The sequence below is a fragment of the Thermobia domestica genome, chromosome 3, assembly GCF_964235325.1.
Source record: "Thermobia domestica chromosome 3, izTheDome1.hap1.1, whole genome shotgun sequence".
Lineage (NCBI taxonomy): Eukaryota > Metazoa > Arthropoda > Insecta > Zygentoma > Lepismatidae > Thermobia > Thermobia domestica.
In genome coordinates this window covers 276,668,726-276,691,636 of record NC_137456.1, presented here as the reverse complement: position 1 = coordinate 276,691,636, position 22,911 = coordinate 276,668,726, and the positions used below count along the sequence as shown (strand labels likewise).

Here is a 22,911-nt window from a genome sequence, read left to right as displayed (position 1 = left end):
CCAGTTTTCTAGAACATTTTTTTAAAATTTCTCTAATATATAATTAGATATACAGACTCTCCCCATATTCACGGAAAAGCAAGACCAAGAACACATTACACCGATGATACATAAATAACATATTTTTTCCCCAATCAACTAGAAGAATGAATATAAAAACAAATACAGAGTATTTTATTATGAAATCACACAATACTGACCTAATTAAAATTCCTACACAAAGCTAGAAATTAAACATCTTCCTTGAAACTTTTATCAGTAACTTTGGTCACATGCATTTATACAAAACTAATTGTGGTATATCAACGACATATTTATAATCTAAAGCTGTGAGTTCTATCTATGCATACAGCATTTAAGGCTGACTAGAGAATCATTCAATTTCTAAGAGCTCTGTAGAACTTATTAATCCAATGTTCTCGGGATTGCTGCCAGAGTGAGTGTTGCCGCTGTATGGTAACGAAAGCTCAGCACAGCAACACTCACTCTGGCAGCAATCCCGAGAACATTGGATTAATAGTAGACGCCAGCAAAGCTTCAAGATCATATTCTGTAGAACTTATTTAAGGATATTACAGCACACCGTGCTGAATATACTCACTACAATGGCTCTTTTTTTTTTTTTTGTTTCTTTTTTTTTTTTAATAATCAAGGTGTCAGGAAGGATAAGAAAGTTTCCAGCTCTTCGGGACGAGATAATATCGCGTCAGACATGTCGGAAAATAAAATGCTTATTTCTAAGCTTACAGTTTTTAAAGCACTGGCTTCAGAAGTAGAATCTTTCCTTACTGAATTTCAAACTGACTTTCCTCTTAGCCCATTTCTTTACTGTACTTTATCGGTTATGATATATATATATATATATATATCAAAACAGATTCAGCCAATCAGCATTCAGAACCATTTTCTGTGATTCTGTTATATTTAGATGCAACTCTCTCTTGTTTTTAGTGTCTAATGAAGACAATGTGTTCAGTTAGTTGGCGAAACTATTACACATTTATTATTTTATAATAAACGTTGGTTTGCTCAGCAATTTGTATTTTAGTGCAAGTTATTCAATATAGAAAAGCTAATATGAATCAGTTAGTTAGTGGTCTTGAAGTACTTGGAAACTGTCATCTTTGTTATCTGCACGGGAACATCGGATACAATCAACAGCGAACACCACAACTACAACACTTCTTCAGTTTTGATCTTGCTCTGCAACCTCAACAACAACGCTCAATATCAATAGTGATGTTTAAAAACTGTACAATTAAGTTATCAAACAGACGTCACTATGCGACCCCCTCCTTCTCGCTTCTCGACCGCCTTTCTATACAACACTAAGCTGTCGTGAATAAAAGCCTGTTGTTAACGACAGTATAAAATATTTTTCTTTTGCAACGTAAGCCACATCGATCCATCGGAATCAAATCAACTTGCAATTGCTGTTTCTTTTCCTTTTTGGTCCAGAGTTAGTGTTTGTGTTTATTCCATTAGTTTAAGCATTATTAAATTCCTAAGATAAGAAGTGAAAATGCTGAACTAAAACACGTAAACAATGAAACATGATAATAACACGTTAATACACGATAATAAAGCGAATACGATCATTCTTAGGCTACTATTCATTTATTTGGAATTTCTCGAAATAATATCTTTATTACTTTGTATTAATTATTAGGTTCGCACATTTGCAGGGCTTGAAAAATCCACTCTCCTACTCGCCACTGGCGAGTACTTTTTTACATTGACGAGTAAAATCTGATCAATCAAAAACGTGAATTTAGGAACAAGTAGGAGATGTCACTCTTATTTATTTATTTATTTATTTATTTGTAAGAGACATATCAATAAACAAAATAAAAATAAAAATGTATTGATATGTTTACTGTTTCACAAAGTGATTTTTGTTTATTTGCATAAATACCATGACTGCAAAATAGTCTGGCTAGTAGATTTTTTGACTGGCGAGTACTTGCAAGTAAGATTTTTTTAAGCCCTGCTCATTTTGATGATTATATATATTTAGCAAAGAATACTATCGCGAGAGTAAAGTAAATTCTCACGCCAGAAAGGGAGCAGAGAACAGTTTATTCATAAGAAAAAATAAAAACGTGTCCAGTAACATTATTTGCAAATGCAAAAGGAGGTCAACCATTGTTAATCCGTAATTTTACAATTCCAGAAGGCGCCTTACGGTTATTAGTAGCCGAAAGCTCTTTGCTTAGCATTTGTACTTCCAGAAGTGAACGCTCTAAGACTAGACCACCAAATTTGTGTTTAAGTCAGGGGTGTCCACAGACGGATTTTAAGACGCAAGTTACGCTCATATTTTTTGTGGGGAAAGAGGAAATGTTTTTCATTGAACATAGTTCAATCGAACTTTATTATATCATAATGGTGCTTTAAGAAATGCAAAATTTAGGCTATAAAGCAAACTCTTTTCGTTTTATCATAACCAACTCCGGCTTCCTACACTATTTTTTGGGGGGGAGGGGGGGAGAAGAGAATAATAAATTCGGGGGAATTGCGCTCCATCACTTAGAGGGGAAGGGATGAGTACCTCTGATTTAAGTTTGCATCACCAGGCGAAAATATTTAAAACTCGCATAACATTTGAAAAGGGTCGATCACTTGGATCAGTTTCCCTCATTCAATGTACGACGTGAAAATGGTTCGTCGGGAAGAAAGAACCTTGTTCGCTTTCGTAGTCCCAAAACCCAAGGATTTTGGCGATAAACGAAATAGAGAACAGCAACATGTGAACGTGACGGAGATTCCATTTGCGATATTTTCCACAGTAAAGGAACTGAAAATGTCAATATTAAAACTGGAACTGCATATCATGAAACTTCGTTAGTTTCACTGGAAACACATGAATATTATTTTACGATAATCTTAGTCGCGAATTCCAACCGTCCCTTTTTCTTTTTTTTTTTTTTTTTCATTTCTCAGCGAATTTCTAAATAAAGAAATCCAACCTTTGTTACGTATCTTTTGGGGAGGGGTGCAACTAGAGGTGTCCCCATGAGCGGCACATCCTTCAAATCCCCAGAATCATTTCGTGTCCCCCCCTCCTTCTAAACAGCTGCATTCCGGTTACAAAAGAGGTTTTATACGTCTTGTTTGAAAGAATCTTGTTTTATAAAACTTCGAATATTTCATATTGACACTGAAAAATTTGGCTCTAAGAATTATTAATTATCTTTCGGAAACTGCTGCATCGTTTATGTCAGAATAATTTTAAAATAAGGATACTATTTTTTTTAATGTACGAGACGCATCACGATTAAATAAATCATTACAAATGTACATTTATTGATAAAGAGAGTTTAAATACGTATTTCAAATGTATATAATTAATAAGTATTACATTATACGCACAAAGTAGAAAGTGCACTTTGGTATCTGCAGATGTATGCCATACTCAAGGATTCAAGGTAAGATGAAATTTGTCCTGCTATCTACTGAGTATTGATCCAATGCATACGCTGATGTGCAACTTTATCAGCAGTTTTCGTAAACTCATAAGCGCTTCAGAAATAAATCTCTGCGAATTAAAATACATTACAATGAAAACACAGAAGCTGATGCACGAGTAATCATATTCTAAAATCCCTTCGTTTATATGATAGGCAGGACAGGAAACTCAGATAAAATCGAAACTGGTGGGAATGAAAAAAAGAAAGAAAGGAAAAAAGAATTATGCGTGAGTCGAAAATGAATTTACTGCTGCATCGTTGATCCAACTGCATTTTGTGGATGACTCACCAACAAGATATTTCACTGCTGAAGCGAAAAACAAAGATAATGCGCACAGTTGCAGAAAGTAAGTTTTTGTTACATACATCTATAACAGAAAGCACAAATAAGTTTCTATGTTTGAAGATGTCAAATAAAACATGAGCACTCAACCACATTTGAAATTATTTTTAAAAAATCATTTTAAGCGTCTTTAAGATATTATTCTTAGCAAATTGAGATTCTCTGACTTTTCCTGATTTCTCCATTTTCTTAATATTTCCCGGTTTTCCAAGTTTGTCGCCACCCTGTGGAGGTGTCCGTTAAGGGAGGTTTCACTGTATTAAAGATGTATCTAAAGAGGTTTTACTTGCCCCACTATGTTCCAAGAACGCACAAGAAATTTCTGAATTCACTATGTCTAATTCCATGTGTTAATCTCAAATTGTATTACAAATGTACATGTCTTCTTCATATGGAGGTTAATCTAACTACTCTTTACATAGAGTTTAATCACTGATAACAGTTAATTGTTCGTCGTGTATTTTTATTTAATAGTTAACATGATCTAGTGGCCTCCAGACGGGAATTTACTTATATTTACTCACTTTCGCATTATAGAGAAAAATTGGTGTACATCAGGCATGTCAAACTCGAGGCCCGCATGCTGCAACCCTTCACTCATTTTTCTGCAGCCCTAGGGTCACTCCGAGAAAATAACACAAAATAAATATATTTTAAATTGTGAACAATCATTCTCATTTATGAAAAGAAAAAAGTCACAGCGAGATGCGGGATAACATTCATTTAACCTCTGATTCTAAAAAATCGATAGTGCGAGAAGCATGTTTCCATACATCTAAAGCTAACTGCAGGAAAAATATGCCAAGTATCAGGAAATAAATAGTAGGTATTGATTTACTACACGGATTTCCTTACGTTCCTTCTATACGTGGTCTGTCCAATAAATACGTGAACTGAGCTAGTAGGTACTTGCTGCTCTGTTGGCAGGGTACCCATTGGAGCGGTAGTAACCGCCAGACCATCGAAGCGAGCGTACAGCTAGAGGTGGCATTGGTTTTGTGGTGTCCTGTTTTTGTTCGTATCGACAATAGATATTAATGAATAGATGGAACAACGAATCAACATGAAATTTTTGATGGAACTTCGAAATATTGACGACTGTTTATTGAAATAACGCTCTGAAGAAAACAGTTTCAAGTGGATCAAGCGTTTCAGTGAGGCCCGTGAAGACTGCAAGGATGATGCAAGGCCAGGACGACCGTCGATCTCCTGTGTTGAAGATGTCGGCACGAAACGTGTCCGCACAGGAAACGTGTGCAGTCTCCTGTGCTTTCCGATCGTCATTTACTTGTCCGGATGATTGCTATCTACTGAATTTAGGAAAATCATCTGTGCACACGATTTTAAAAGAACATTTGGAGTTGAAAAATTGTGTGCAAAAATTATCTCAAAGTTGCTAACATCTGACCAAAAGCTACGAAGGACCGAATGCTGCACCGACTGGAAGAACTCTGTTCAAACTTGAAAGGATCATTTTTCCTTGAAAGGATCATCACTGGTGACGGATCATGGTCGTACAAGTACGACATCGAGCTGAAATCACAAACCAAGGAATGGAAAGCATTATACGAACTAGGAACGAAAAAATGTCGAAAATGTCGATCAAAAATCAAAGTCATGCTGCTCGTATTTTTTGACATACATGGTGTTATCCACCATGAATTTCTCCCTGCAGGATAAACAATGAATGTGCCTTGTGTGTGGAAGTTCTCAAGGGCTTGAGGGATCGTGTGCGTCGAGTGCGACCAAATTTGTGTGGTGCTAATGGATGGTTGTTGCATTATGACAACATGCCTGCACATTCATCAGTGATTGTCCGCGAATTTCTGGTCCGTAATTCGATCACAACGCTAGACCACCCTCCCTACTCATTAGACTTGGTCCCTTTTGGCTTTTTTTTCCTTCCAAAATGTAAAATTGTCATGCGGGAATGGCACTGAGACGATGTGGAGACGACGGAGATGTGACGCATATATTGCTACAAATAGGGAGTATTTTGAAGGGGATAGTGGCCTTAATTTTGTAAAATACAATGTTTATGACATCAGTTAGTGTATTTATTGGACAGACCAAGTATTTTAAAGAACTACGGTTTATGTACTTTTTAAATACATATTTAAGTATATTTTTTCCAGCTCGCACTATTGTACACCGATGACTATTTGATCCATTTTAAGATACTAAGTTTGACATGTCTGGTATACATTAAATCTAGTACATTTGCTCTCCTCCTTGATACAGAATTGATTGTTGTGCAAATTTTCCACAAACATTAATTCATACTGAAATAGTTTTACGTGAATTACATGGTGTGCATATACAATGTTTCACAATGTATTTGACACGGTTTGCTAATTGATTCTTGATAACGTAAAACACGGTAGTAAACAAGTATGTTAGTTACTGAGTAATAATTAATAATTCCATTAATATACGAAGTATTAACTAATTGCGACCAATTACCTTAACATGCTTTAAAAGCAGTGTAACCTTACTTTTTAACTCAATCTTTAACTCAGATATCAAAAAGTATTTACATGTATGAAAGTGCTTACCATTAAAAAAATAATTAGGCTGATGATCTCATTAGGAGATTCACAAAGCTGGAAAAGGTAATACAGACACTTTACTATAAGTAAGAACATATCGGATCATTCTAAAATTAAATGGAAATTTCACTACAACATTTCATTTCTTGTATTTTGAAAACTCATTACTATTTACTATTATTGCTGCATTACTTAAAGAAAACATCATGTTTTATTTATTTACGTGACTTACGAGTACTGTAAATTCCCGACCACCCATGATTATAACAGATTGAAGATATGTACCAATATTATTATTATTAAAGGTGAAACTTTAAACAAAGAAAAAAGTAAATAAAAATAAAAATAAAATATTTTTAGAGGAGTAATTTCGATGGAAAAAAAAATCATATTACTAACATTTCCTGGGCTTTGTTTTCAGGTAGATCAGCAAGAAACATTTTTTTTTTTCTAGTCACCTTTCTAAAAAGTTCACTTGTCTTTTATTTTTTTTAAAAGATAACGTTTAACAGTGCTTTTGTTGTAACATGCTATATAACTTTATTACTCTTGCTGATCAGTCTATATATTTTTATCCTACTAGGCCCTTTTTTTTGAAAAAATTCTGAACCATTATTATCTTGAAAAAAGCATTCAGTCTAAAAATCAACGAACAAATAAGTGGAGAAAATGCAAGAAACAAAGTTTCACAGTCAATGCAGATAAATGAATAAAAAAAAACCAAAACCACTGGGCTTAACGGCCCATTTGTGAGCCTAAGTCTGCTCTAGCGCCATCTACTAGAGACCGGCTGAACTACGTCCAGTCTAGCGGTGAGCACGTGATCAGCGCGCTGCGACGCTCTGTCCGTTAAGCGCGCCATAGACGCACGCACTTGCATGGCCAACATGTATGAAAGGTTTCTTTCATCATGCATCTTGAAAGAATTTTTTGCCCACACGCGTACCAAAATGCTGTCCAACTTACTGAAAGTAGTTTGAGAAATGTGGAGACCATTCATCTTCAACGACCTTGGCATGCGACGGACGGAGGAGAGTCACGTGATTTCTTCCGCTGTCGTGATTGGCGGACCTAAATATAAAACAGCCACCTTGCATGAACGAGCCCATACACGGTCAACATGCATGCAGAACGGCAAAAACATCAAGCATGTTTTCAGAAAATTTTGAAAACTTTCAACATGAATGAACGAATATACACGATCAACTTGCCTGTGGTTTTATCATTTTTCATGCAAATCAGGCTGTTTCTTCAGGCATGTGTTTACGTGTATGGGCCCCATTACAGGCGCATCAGGAGCTTTTTAGACATAGTGGTCATCACGGGAAGCACCGGTCGGAAAGAAATTTGGTGTGAAGGTGTTTTGTTAAATGAATTTTTAGAAATAAAGAAATCATGCGGGAAGAAAATAACAAAAAGAAAGAAAGAAAAAAGTGCAGAATGTACAAGTAGGAAGGAAAAACCACAACAAAGCAAACAAAACAACGAAAAGAAACACGAAATTTAATCATAAAAACAAAAATTATTTACCCTACTATAATTTCCTGCACTCAAAATCCGAAGAACAGACTTTTCTCTCACGTTCTATCTAACATCACTGGCATATCGTTACCCTTTAGTTATTACTCAACAGACGAATTGTCACCTGAACGGCACTTCTACACTGCTCATATTTGTGAAAATTGCAATACCAAAAAAAGGAACGTGTGAGTGGAATGAAATTTCTACTCAGTTTTATTCACGACCATTCGAAAATAATTACACTTTGAGAACTATACAAGAGCTCTATAATGGCGTGAAGTGTCCATGTGCTGCAACGAGATCCTCTTTACTCGTGGCATCGAATCAAACAGGTATTCCATGTGTTCCTAAAGAATCGCAGAAATCGTGTTCACAAGGAGTCGTAATTTTGAAAATGATTAAATTAAAATATATTTCTTTGACATCTGCTTTCACGCCTAATTGAAGTAAATTGGAAGTAACACAAATAGTAATCTTGAATTATCATGAACAGTAATGCTGATCTTCAACTTTTATTTTTCGCATTATCATTTCTCATTTATTTTAGAATGATCCGATCTTGATATACACTTTAATGAAAATAAAATGAAAACTGACTGAAGCTAAAGAAGCATAATTATCGCAAGAAATATTGGATTGTTTCAGGTGTTAAATTTAAATTTGACATTAGCATACCGTCGCTCTGCAGCTTGACAAAATCCCAAATATGTTGTTTTTTAAAAAAAAAAAACTTTCTTTTTTCCGATGATCTGCGACATTATTTCCAGCTATCCCACCCAGTTATAAATGATTTTTTTCGTGAAACTGCACACTTTCCACATACTGCCATCAACTACTTGGTAATTTCAGCAGTTGTTGTACCTTCCTTATATAGAAACCGAGTAGCCTAGTGCTGTTCCTGCTGATTGCTCTCTCCATGTTATCCGATCAAGTAATGGCACCCGTGAGAGAAATGCCCAGCAATTCACAGGTGTTAGGCTCCTATGTCTTGTATTAACACCTGAAGACAGACCTAGCTACTGCTTATCAGCAATTATTATAGCAACTCATATGGCGGACCGCGGATTTCTGGAATTAAGAAGTGTATTACTCGTTCATATTGTACATTCATCCCGCTGCTAGTGTCCCAATTAAACCTGTAATCAATCAATGTTATACGTTCTCTGCAATGCCCGTAAGAATTAATCTGCGGGTAATCACAACAGGATAGAACAAATTAGAGTGGGGTTTATCATAAACAAATATATATATATATATCTAGGTACTTGTACATTTTACAGGAAATTTCTCCTCATTTCAAGTAACGATTTTATCACTAGCTTTTGATGACAGTTAGTCCCATAATCCTACTTTAACGGCATAATCCTACTTTAACGGTGGGCACTAGCAAAGCTGCGTCACTTGTTTCTAAAGGTAAACATACGACTACATCACAATCTAGACGTTAAAATTAAACAAGTTTAACGTCATGATTCAAAAGGGCTCTTTAATATAAATATCATTATTTAACGGGGACATATAATATTCTTCGTTTCTATCAAGCTTTTCTGCAAATATATGTATGAAATTAGTGGGGATAGAAAGTTTACGAAAGGATGTTCGGTGTTATTTTTAAACACGATTTCAGCATCATCTTGCTCACTACTACATCCCCATTATATTCATACCATAACCCCAAACTTAAATTTGAGAACGGCTCCTTCAGTTGATCCGCTTTTTCCAGGGAATTAGGGAAAAAGTGACATGAGCGGAAAAAACTGCCACGATATCTGGCTTACACAATCTATATTATAACAATTTTACGTTAAAAATTTCTAATTACTTTTCGTGTAACAAATTTTTACAAACATATCAACATAAAAAAACTGAGTCATTTTTTTCCCTTTTCTACTGATCTTCAATACCGAAATTTCAAATTCCTACCTGACTCCAACATAGCTCGAAGTTTGTCTGGCAATTCGTATTCTTTTAAATTCTTGCTGATCACCTTCACATATCTCTCCTTCATTGATTGCCAGGTTCTACCTAAAATAAGAATAAACAAGCAATATAAATAAATAAATTATTTTCTATAACCGGACCATACATCATTTAATAGCATAATTAGCTCAAATATTCCTCTATAATAATGCAAAGAAGTAAGCTGAAGACCATGTAACTTAATTTAATTTTTACGTGAAAAGTAAACTAAACTACCTTTTGAGATTTAAACTTTTTCAAGACAATTGAAAGATTACAGAAAAATTCAAAGGGATGCCTTAAAAACAATAATACACAAAAAATGAAAAAATGCATGATCGGAACTCCAACCAGGGATCTTCGTCGTACAGTGCCGATACATTAACCACTAAGTCACCCAGTCCGCTCCCAGAACATCCATAAATTACCTCACTCTTCGGTGTTCTTTTCACTCAGACCACATAGCTTATACCACAACCTAGCTGTTGTGTATGGACAATCCAGTATCCATATCCACAACACCGCTAACGGTTGTATTATAATTCCCGGCGGGAGCTCATATGGTTCGGATCCCACGCTAATCAGTAGGTGCACGTCTCATAGCCTCGCTGCTGAAAAGGATTTTAAACTCAAAATCAACTCAACTCCATTCTGCGACTGTATTTTCATTATATTAATGAAAGAAGGTAACAACCGATTTAGAACTTACTTTTACACACGAAACCCTCTGTAAATGGGAATTCAATAATGTACAAGCACAACAGCTAGGTTGTGGTACAAGCCACGCGATCTCAGTGAGAGTGGACTGAATGGCGTAGTGATTAACGCATCGGCACGGTACAAAAAAGATTCCGGATTCGAGTCCCGGTCCGGTCATGCAATTTTTCACTCTTCGTGTATTACTGAATTCGCATCTACAGAGGATTTGGTGTGCCAAAATGAGTTCTAAACCAATTATTTTCTCCTTTCATTAATGTAACTTAAAAACGAATCCACAAAATTTTGAAACTTATCATTGCATTGCTTTCAAGCAAAAGAGAAAATGGCACACAAAATTCGAACCTCTGATTGAAAGTAAGCGGATTTCTTCAAATGGCAAGGAATATTCAAATTATGGAAACTTCTTTTTCTATTAAGTTCCTGTACCAGGGTTATATTGAAGCTTATTAGGTGCGTTAACAGGCTTATCATGGTGAGTAAATTGTGCCTCTTCGTGCTCAAGCACCTAACATACGTGCTTTTTTACTTTCTTTGTGCTCCGACTCCCGGTGAGGATATTTGCCTTGGATATAAACTTAAAAAGCAGTTCGAACCACATTTTACGCTAAGCAGTTTGTCACATCTCATAGAGCAACAGAACTGGAATGATACTTCAGCTTTAATCAATCTATTTATCACTTAATCAAAAACCTATGGAGGTCAGTAACTGGAGAATATCGAAAGTAAAACAACTCAATATTAAAGTTTGAACGTTTTCGTCAAACACGCAAGTCTAACTTCACATATTTCTAATATTATTCAGATTCTTTCTCAGAGGGTGAGAGTGGGAAGTTAAAATATATACATATATATTTGACAAATGTGTCAAATACTTTATAAGGAAGTTATAAACTGAGCCAATATTGATAAACCAAATTATGTGAAAGATTAGAATCTATTATTACGTTCCGTAAATGTAGAGTTTTGCCTCAGAGCGACTTCACTACTGCAAAACATGAACACGCTGATAATTGTTGATTCCTTTATTTGTGTTATTCTATATCTCTGAGAGAGTGATTCACTTACTAACGAGACATCATATCAAATCAAGAAGAACACACATTGCTAGAGATGAGATTCATCCATCAAAGTGCAATTAACAATTGAATAAAAAATAAATAATTAAATAAATAGAAACGCACGTAATGTACGTAAAAATTAAGAATCATATAAAAGAGACTTACCAAGAACTGGGTGACTAAAAATGCTGATTTGGAAATACTAGTTATACATGAGAATGTTGCTATACTTCGATACTATTTCAATAGAAATTTCACAGAGCTCGTGGGAATACCAATGGCATCTGGCCATCTATGCTAGCGATATCTTCCCCACAGAAGCTGTTTAAGTTTTTATATTTAAAATAATGGAAAATTAGTCAAACAAAAAGATTTTAACCATGTAACTATCGACATCAGTTTTACAGCAAATATCGATCATCGATTGTGATGACTGACCACTTGTATCGCCAACTTCAATGATAAGTTGCTATTATCTTGCGTTTTTGCAACATTTGTCTGTGACAAAATAATCATGTTAGGGGCATGTCGAGAAGTTTAGGGTCCACAAAATTTATTTGAGGGTCCATGAACTCTGAGGGCAGCCTAACCAATATGCTAAGTAAAGTACTTCAATTATGAAAAATACTTCATTTTTATTATTTGTATAATATGATTGAACTCTTCGGTTTTATTAATTTATTAGTTAATACGGAACACGGCATTACGCTAATAGCGTCCATTGTTATCACTCGAAACTGGGGAAGTGAAATTATAATATAGCATTTTTAGAAGTAATACAGCGGAATACAATTTAGAACCTAACGGCAACAAAAGGTTAATCTAACAATTACCTGGAACAACTTTCTTCCTTTCCATCGTCTTCCAAATCGCACATCCACCAGCAGAAAAGAACTGCTTTGATTTCAGGAGGTAGTTAAGAATGCACTGATCTTCCTCTTTTGTGTAAAACTTCGCATTCCTAGATAATACAAAACATACGCATGTAAGTTTCAATTATATAAATACCATTAATAACGAATAACTAAGAACATGTTTCATTAGAAACCCATTTCACTAAAAATCAATAGCCATATATAGATATATTAGCTTTGCTAAATTTATTTATGCCATATTTATACCTTCTTAACATTATTGGTTTAATTTTACAGCTTTATATTAATAAAAATAAATGTAATCTTGTTTGTGATTAGATGACGCGTCGAATGGTTAAAGCGATTGATATGAATTTTTTAACATAGTACAGACCCCGGAGTTGCTTACATTAAAACGCGTATAGTAAGAGTTAGCGGGAATTTAACATTTCACGCCGCAGTAATGGATTAATTACAACACTTAAATAAAATATGTTTTCCATTATAAAATGTAAAAAAAAAAAAAAAAAAAAAAATCCATTATTTCCACGAGGAATGCTAGGACTTCCAACATAAATCACACAATGTCAGTAAGGAAAAGAACGAACTTGAAAACTAGGCATGCTATGTCCAACGACAGACCTAGAACAGCAAAGGAAGACGAAATCACACGGAAGCAGTTAGGAAGGAAAGGAATGAACACATTTGGCTCGGTTCTCACTATTTCATTTTAATTGAAATATGGTGCATCCTAAGGAAAAAGGTTAAAAGGAGGTTCATATACAACTTTGAAGCACTTTCTATAAATCTGTTTCCTCATGCGAAGAACCTTTAGCTGCAAATCCGAGTAAACGGAATGAAACCTATCGGGGACTAAATTGAAGTGGAAGGGATGAAATTAAGACAACTGCTACTTTGTCGGAATGAGACTACATTGATGAATTGTAATAAGTGGAATTAAACGAACTCGATTGGATTTTGTATAATATCAGGACGAAATTAAACCTCGTATGCTGGTCTACAAACATGATAATATTACTTCATTCAATTCTTTCTCTCTAGTTATGGAAAGAATACTCTGCACAAAAGCTGGACATAGCCTCGAATCGAAATTACATAGTGCATATTAGTTAAATAAAGCAACATAAGAAAGAAACACGAGCAAATGTTTGTGTTTCTTTGTTATCTCGTCAAGGTGACCGGTTGGGAATAAAGTACTAAAGTGTGACATCAATGGTTGGCACAACATAAACTCATTTCGAAATAACCATATTCATCATTGTATTAACACAAGTTTATCATACATCGTCAACTGCTGCCACCTGACAACATGATCAATGAAACTGTGTATAGAGACATTTTCCTCATATACAATTTCAGAAGTTCAAAGGTTCAGTCCTTAAAGTGTTCAGTCCAGTACTTTCGACAAAGTGGATACTTTCAATCTCAGATCAAAACCAAGAAATTAAATGCTGCCTGACAGCAAGAAATTTCGTGTTATTATTCAGTTCAAACTTTTTTATCTTCGCGAATTTAGTGGAAGTATTTAAAGCTTCAAATACATATATAATTGTAATTGTGCCTGTTGTGTTGTATGGTTGTGAAACATGGTCGCTTACTTTGAGGAAAGAACTGAAAGTAAGAAAGTATATGAAAATAAAATCCTGAGGCAGGACACTTCATAACGAGGAACTGCTAATTTAAACCGTTTACCCAACACTGTTAAGGTTATTAAGTCTACGAAGCTTAGGTGAACAGGTTTTGTAGCCAGAATGAAAGAAAGTAGGAACGCTTTCAATATTTTTACTGGAAATCCAATCGGAAAAAGATCTAAGCGCATATACGAAGACAATATTAAGATGGATCTCGCAGATATAGGAATACAAAGTAGACACTGGATTTAGACAGAAGTTAATGGTAAGCTTTTGTGAATCCGGCATTAAACCTTCGGGTTCCGTAAACCACACAGTTGTTTAGTTTTGAAAGGCACAGTCCCCTTTCCTCGTAACCACAATACATCTAACAACCAACCTATCTGTCAATATGTTCTTCCTTATGTCCGAAATTTTCTCAAACAACTGAAACTCAAAAATAATAAATACAACGTTAAACATTTCCAAAGTGAATTTCGACATGGGAGAATGGTTCTCGTTTAAATTTTCAAGATTAAAAAGTTAAGAACACTATTTTCTTTTCTTTAGTGTTTATTAACTTTCGCACACTTAAAAAAAAAAAAAAAAAAAAAATGACTAAATGAATGTCAATGACTTCCACACACAGACAAGACAGAAACAAACCAAGCGGTAAAAATTCCTTCAAAGTATGTCAACATAGAAAACTGTCAGCTTCATAGACTGCCCTGCGACTGATCGTAAGCCCCTCACTGTGTTTCGTAACATTCTGTGCCACCCACGGTGTGGCGGCACTGGATAGCAACTATACATAGGATAGCGCACAAATTATATTTCCAGCAATTCGGATGTAAATCAAAATTTAAAACCTTGGAGTCAATGCTGGTGAATTTGTGAGGCATTAGTTAGTTTCAGGAGCCAACGGGAGGCACAAGGTGCAAGGTTGCCCTTCCCTAACACAACTATTCTATTAGACTGCGAAATACTAAAGCATTCTCCATATTCTCCAGACATTTGATCGTCGAATTACAAATTGCTCTATTCGTTAAACGACCACCTGTGTTGACAACTTCTTGACGTCTGCTGAGTTCTACCACAATAGGATCAATAGTTTGCACAAGCGCTGCTGATGGGACCTATTTCTAATTTTCAGGTAGTCTTACTTCTTGTTACAACATTCCTTTCTGTAGGATCAAAATCCAACAGAACTTTTACGTAATACGCTTATATGCAAACTTGGAGAGGCAAAGCAAAAGCAGAAAATTTCGTTGAATACCGTACGCCAAAAAGTATAAAACGAAAAGAAACATATTGGTGCCAATAAAACAAGCAAAGCAAGGAACCAAAGAAAATAGCACCAATTATCATAAAATTTGAATTTATGTGGACACTACGCAACATATTGTGAAAGGTGCAATGAATAAGGGATAGTACGACATTGAACTGATATAGACATCTTGCAACAACGATCCATGCTCTAAATAAAGTTATTGATAAGACTCAAGGACGAAAATCCCATTCTTCGCGAAAAGACATGTTTAGCTATCGTTGATCTCTGGATCATGAACTATCTGAACTATCCGTCTGTCTAAAGCAAACCACACATGTTCGATACGATTCAGTTCGGGAAATTTGGTCGTTCCATACGAGTATCATCCTCATTGACTAGGATGTTGTCGACGAGGACAGTTTTATTAAAAGAGATCTGTCTTTCATGAAAACGAATTCGAACAGCGTCTGAAATTGATACACAAACAGGTCCAGGATCTCATCTCTGTATCTCAATGATGTGGAAAAATGAAATGAAATCTTTGAGTTTTACGTCCCACGATTATGCCGGTTAGGCTAAAGGAGACGGTGATGATGAGTAATGAATGAAATGGTGGAATGAAGAAAGTGGGAGGAAACGGGAGAACCCCGGGAAAATCCACGCACACGGTGTTTGTCCACCACAAGGTTCACTTGGCGGGGGCTGGGATCGAACCCGGGACCCCAAGCACCAGAGGTGAACGCTCCACCAGTGAGCCATCACGGCCCCCTCAATGATGTGGAGTTCGATGCAGATATCGATCATGACACCGCTCCACATTACAAAACCACCACCATCATACCGATCCCCTTTTCTTCACGTTTGACGGATGGCATTTTGCATTCGACTCTTGCCAGATAGTACACGTTAGGAATTGATCTAATACCTGATCACTCCACCTGGGTCCAACCATAATCTTAACGACAATAATCCAGACGGCGGCGTCTTTACGCTGTCGGTCAATGGGATAAAGACAGCAGTCTTCTTGCACAGAGATCTCTTGTAAAGTCTACGAGATACAGCAGATATTTGCATAGTCCATCTTCTAGGTGCAGCGAGCTCTGAAGCTAGTAAACGGTATGAATAAAGTGGAGTAACGTGTAGTACTTAGGCCATTTTATGAATTTATGGCTATGCAAGATCTTCGCCAGTTCTTCACGATACACATCTGTCTGTTGGAATCGATTCAATAAGTATGACCAATACTTTTCGAGATATTTACGGCTCTGGATACTGTAGCCTGACTTGCCTCTATTCGTCCAATCGCTCTTTATTTCAGAGAAAGGTCTAAATGCTAACTTTGAGCCTTGACAACAAACGAACACTACTAACACGCAAAAATACAACCATCTCTCACAAATATCTTCCCACTTCAACTAGTGTGTTGGTTGCTGTAGTGATGAAAAGTTACTTTGGCTATTTAATAACATCATTGTGGCTCCACCCACACTGCATTGATGCTCGTGTCCTTTCTTTTGTTTGTGCTGAGTTACATTCTTCAAGGCGCTATTACTTTTGAAAAAGTACTCATAAAAACTTGTCTCTTTACTTCTGCAAACGTGTGTACATGTAAAAAAGTTACTATATGTTAAGAACATAACGACGTTTTTCACATAATAAAAAGCTGACACGTGGGAATATATCAAAACCAAGACATGCACATTCCCGAAAGATAGGCGTGTATCAAATGTTCAGATATCAACCTTAAAAGGTAAATGAATAAACAAACTGCGTCTGTTACAATGTTTATATATATATACAGGATATAAACTTAATTTCTGACCCACCCTGTTTTTTAAGTTACTTAATTTTTTCCGTTACACACTTCTCACAGATCATCAAACTGACCTCTATAAAGTTACCACTCTTTCATAGGTTAGATTTGACCAAGTAATTTTTTATATCTACGTCACTTCCGTTTTTTGTGTTTATTTGTGTATGTTGTTATCACGAACCTGTCTTGTTTATATATACTGCGCATGACGAGGTCTATTTTGTAAGCAATACTGTTCATTATCGGACAAATGATTGCATTGTTGCCTTTGGCTTTATTTAGTGAGTAAACTGTAAAATTTCCAGCGATACTGCTTCAACCAGTGTAAAATTGTGAGCATTTATTTGGCGCCACCTGTGCCGGAAAATTACTCAAACAAGTCAGAAATTAAGTTTACACAAAAAAGAAATCAGTTTGATCCCCTTTTAATGTGAATTTATTGGGTAAATTTGCACGGATTTTGAAACCACATACGTGTATATTTAAAATGTACTCTTTTTAAAATGAGTGAAATGCTTTTTAAAGTGCAAACTCATATTTTTAAGTGCAAGTGTACAATGTTCAATACAGTACAATATCAACAGAAAGAGAAATGCTTCGCCATAAAATTCAAGTGCTTAGTGCTGGTGGTGAAAGTATCCGAAACATAACAAAGAAAATGAGAATTAGCGGAAACATTGTAAGGAAGTGGGTGCGAAAGAATGAAGGGGATGTTAAGGATGCACAAAGAACAGGGCAGCCAACTAAAGTTACACCAAGAACAAAGAGGCAAATACGGGAATGGGTTAAAGACAAACCAGGTGTTGGAACAAGAACTGTAGCTAATAGACTGAACTTTTCAGAAAGATATCAATCTCAGGAAAAGATGGTTAGTCACATGGCAGTCTCTAAACATCTTCAGATTAACTGGGGAAGAAAATGTTATGTGCAGCTTAGAAAACCACTGCTTTCGCAGAAAAACATATCCGACGGCTACAACTTTTGTAAGAGACTGCAAGATGAAGGCTTTGCTAATTACTTTCGTGAGGGACAGATGAAACGTGATCATGTGCTATTTACCGATGAGAGTCTGGTAGAGCTCTTTTCTGTACCGAACCGGCAAAATCATCAGGGTCGAACCTCGTTTCTTGAAACGATCCCTCCTATACGGAGGCCCAAGTTCGGCCTAAAGGTTATGGTGGCAGGAGGAATTTCAAGCTATGGGAAAACGGAACGTATTGTTGTTGAGAACGGAAAGACGATTGACTCCCAATACTATCGAGATAAAATACGGGACCCAGCGTGTCTTACTAATCCCATCAAGTTTACTGTTCAGCAGTACGCGATTTTGATGCAGGATGGGGCCAAATGCCACACTGCAAAGGCATCGATGAATGTGATCGCCAAGGAGTTCCCCGGAGTGTGGAATGATTGGCCAGGTAATAGTCCGGACCTTAATGTTATTGAACACTTATGGTCTCGACTGCAGGACAGCGTGTTTCAGAAACTAAGGCCTCGCACCAGAGGAACTTTGATCCAACGCCTCAAGAAGAGTGGTCCGTCATCACACAAGAAGACTGTCACAACCTAGTGGAGAGTTTCCGAACTAAGATCTTACAATGCTTGGAACGTCAGAGAAACAGTACTGATTACTAATAAATTGGACATTTTTCTTTTCAAATAAATTAGATGTGTAACGTTTCTTTATTGTATTCTTACTTATTAATGCATTTCATAAAATTTCTAGGTGGGTCAGAAATTAAGTTTACACCCTGTATATATAATAGATAAATAAAACAATAGTTTTAAACTTTAGTAATAATAACGACGAAGCTCTCAGTACAGCAAATCAATCTTGCAAGTATTATGAACTATTTAAAGTTTAATTTTATCTTGTACCACAATGGAGTAAATTGCTAAACAAACTGATTACTGTACTAGGAGATCTGTATCTTGAATATTCAAATAATTATACCATTCAAAGAAGAAAGAAAAAGTCACATATTCATAAACGAAGATAAATATTAATTTAACCCAATATTTACACCTGCTACCATTAAAAGAGTCATTAGATTTATATATAAAACATAGGTTTTCACTTTCAACTGTAAATTTTATACAATCAAAGAAATTCTGACCAAAGCATATATTATCTAATAAATAACAGCGTTACAGTTTCGTCAAAGATAATTTGCCGAAACTGTAACGTTATACTTCATTAGATAATATATGCTTTAGTCAGAATTTCTTTTATTGTATAGAAGAAGTTCCAAAGCTAAAATGAGTGGTAAATTTTATCAATCTTCGTAAGCGTGGAATAAAACATTTAGTAATTAATACTGCTTCCAATTGTTCAACGCACTAATATGACTTCTATGTTACATCACAATATTATTCTCACGAAATGACTTCATACTTACACAAGGTTCCACTTACCTTCAAATTTTTTTCCAAAACAACATTATTAACTATGGTTAACCAAAAACATTTTTTTAATATGTGATTTCACGTTTATAATTACAAATATAAATTTTAAAATAAACAATATTACTATTTTTAAAATAAAATTTCAACAAAATTTATTTCGAAATTTGAAAAAAATAATTTAAGCAAAGGATTTATTGTGTACGTATGATCTGATAGATTATTTTTATTATTCTATTGTTCGCTTGTTTCTGTTGTACTAGAGAAGAAACACCTCTTCCAGTTCCCTTCCAGGCGGCAACGTACCAAGAACTGACGAAACGTTGCCACGTTGGACCGCGATGGATATACGTTGGAATAAGAAGGATACTGAACGAACATCTTCAGAAACGATAGATATGCGTCTGCCTACCTCTCTGATAAAATCAAGGCTTCTAGAACCCCATGCTCCACTGGTCTCGATAGCTATTGGAGCAAATATAAATTTATCGAGGAGATTATTGTATTTTCTTTCCTTTTCTGCCTCTCTACGTCTAGCAACTTCTCCAGCATTCACAACGGTCAATGGGAGGCTTGAATGGGCGAATGTGTCCGAACATGTAAAATCCCATACTAGAGATTTGCCTCTCATTCAAGGTATTAATGTCATGCCATCAGGTCGTTTACCATCGGAACGACTACAGCCTGACGGTTCACGAATTCCTGCTGTCGTGAGGGCTCGCAAAATGATGTCATTAACAGATGAATGTCTGGTGTTTCTGCCTATGCTCTTCATGCATGAGAGGCCATGCAGGCCGCGTTGGGTAACTTGATCCCCACAAGCTGGACAGCGATGTGGCTCACACACGGCTCACACACAGCTGAACCTAGTATTAAGGCTGCTGCGATTCGAAAGGTTTCATTAGACATGTGAAGACCTAACTAGGGAGAAGGTAACGCATTTAACCATGCACCAGCATGGGGAGATGATGCAGCAAGAAGTCTAGCTTTATCCTCTGGAACAGCGACAGATTGTAAAAGAAGTTTATGGAAATGTACTGCTATTGGTGTGAACCAAGATGCCTCAGAACCTCTTTTGCTGATTTCTGGAAGGCCCGTATCTGTTATATTTATCCATTTGGTAGAGCCTTCTTCAACTATCCCATCTGGGTCCAGGTGGTAGCCTTGAGGAAGGAGAGCCTTGATTAAACGAAGGGATCCATGGTAGGACGCTAAAAAGGTAGGAATCGCCATATCAACGGTTCGTCGAATACTATTACTAACTCAATTGAACATATTTAAAACAATGAAGAATTCAACGGAATGTTCAAAAAGACAATGTGAAGGTTTAAGATAAACCTTTGTAATGTCGAATGTGTTATGTGTTTAGTAGAACTAATTTGTGCATTAACTGATTCCACATGAGTTTTCACTTCGACACAACGTTGTCCGGAAATATGTTTACAACTGCATCAAATGGCCTCGCAATTTCCAAACTGAGCATGAGTGAAGTTGACCCTTTTTCCCTGCAGCCTTTCATTGCATACCTAAAACAACTGTAAATTCTTTGAAGGCGATTATATCGATTATATCCTCAATGTCTACTTTCCGTAAAAGATAAAAAATCTGAATATAAATAAAATATACTCGAACTTAAGCTAATACGTTGTCAAATTCTCAGTAACAATTACCTTCTGTATCCTCGGCGACTAGTACTTCCAAATTTGAGAGGAACAGTGCCTTTGGATGAAGTGGAACGCTCTATCCACGGTTCTTTACCTGTTTTACTAGACGATGCTTCTGCAGAATCATCTGCGTTATTTGATTCTTTACATTTCTTGTTTGCACTAGAACAGGAAAAATATATTTATAAACGATGAGTACATAGACAGACATTTATTCAGCTTTGAAATAATTATGAACAGAAAAAACAAAATAATATTATAAGTGAAGCGCTTGATGAGAGATCTTATCAATATTCTTCAAGGTACTCGTTTGTTTCTTTCTAATTCCTTATAGACCAATCGAAGAATAATAATGAGCGTCGAATTTTCGTTAACAGCTGTGAGCATTTTCAAGACGAAAGTAAAATACTGTATTTAGGTAGAGATAGGAGTGTGGAAATTAAATGTTTACATTCACAAATAAAAACATCTCTTTGCTCCACAGAATACCTCTTAATCTTTTATTCATCAATGCTTGGTGGCGATGGTGAAGCTGTGAATTCCGTCCAGTACCAATGACAAAATTAATTTTGGCGCTCTCGTTCGAATAATAAATAAATAAATAAATAAAAATTAACACGTACACATACACGTACACGCACACACACGTATATATATATATATATATATATATATATATATATATATATATATATATATATATGATAAAAATGAGACAGTGGTGAAGAGAGAGAAAAGAAGATAGAGCAGTTTCATAGTTTATTAGTGCACAATGAATATACTGAAAATCGATTGAAGAAGGATAGCAAGAAAGAGGGAAGAAGGCACAGGAAAATGACAGAAGATACAAAGACGAAAAGAAAAGATGATTTAGAACAGAAAACATAGGAGAAAAAACGGAAGTCCTGAAGAACTTATTGAAAAAAAAGAGTAAGAACGTACAGAAGAGGGAGTAGAAGAATGTTAGATGTGTTGAAGGGGAGGAGAAGGATAACGGGGATTCAACTAAGTGATAAAGAAGTTGTATATAGAATTAAATTCAAAGAATGTGGTATGATGTATATAGAAGAAACACGAAAGAGGTTAGAAGAAAATTTTAAACAGCACAGGAACGACGATAGGTTGAAAAAGGATAGTAACGCAATATATAAACATATGGAGGAGACAAAACATGTAATATACTGGGAAGGTGTAGACGAGATGGAAAGAGAGAAAAGAACCATTGTAAGAAAATGGAAAGAAGAAGAACGGATATGAAACGATGAAAGTGAGGAACTTATGAACTGGAATAGTGCATTAAATATACATGATGTATAGAGGAAGATATTGGATAAAACAAAGAAGAAAGAAGAGGGATTCCAAGTGCATTGAGTAGCAGATAGCCAATTAAAAGTTTAATGTCCTCAACGGTGCAAGTTGTTCATTAAGATAACACAAGTGTACCAATTAAAAGTTTAGCTCTCAAGTGAAAGTTGGATCATTAAAATTTGCAAATATGTAATCGATTAAAAATTGTTAAAAATTAAAGGACGAATCTTATTGGTTCCTAGATATGACCTCCTCTCATTTTAAGAAGTAATAACCTGTAGTCTTAGAAAATGTATTTCATAATGTGTCTGATGAAGGTAAAGATACTTTGCCGAAACGGTAACGCTA

General features: G+C 35.7%; 1 protein-coding gene across 2 annotated transcripts in view; it reads right to left on the bottom strand.

Moving 5' to 3' along the window:
- Window positions 1-22,911, bottom strand: part of LOC145681078 (uncharacterized) — a 157,879-nt gene that overhangs the window by 16,755 nt on the left and 118,213 nt on the right. For both annotated transcript variants that reach the window (XM_081752438.1, XM_081752439.1), the window contains exons 8-10: window positions 21,262-21,417; window positions 12,454-12,581; window positions 9,807-9,908 (exon numbers count right to left, since the gene is read on the bottom strand). In XM_081752438.1, the coding sequence (XP_081608564.1) occupies window positions 9,807-9,908; window positions 12,454-12,581; window positions 21,262-21,417 (386 nt within the window). The remainder of the gene's footprint in view (window positions 1-9,806; window positions 9,909-12,453; window positions 12,582-21,261; window positions 21,418-22,911) is intronic.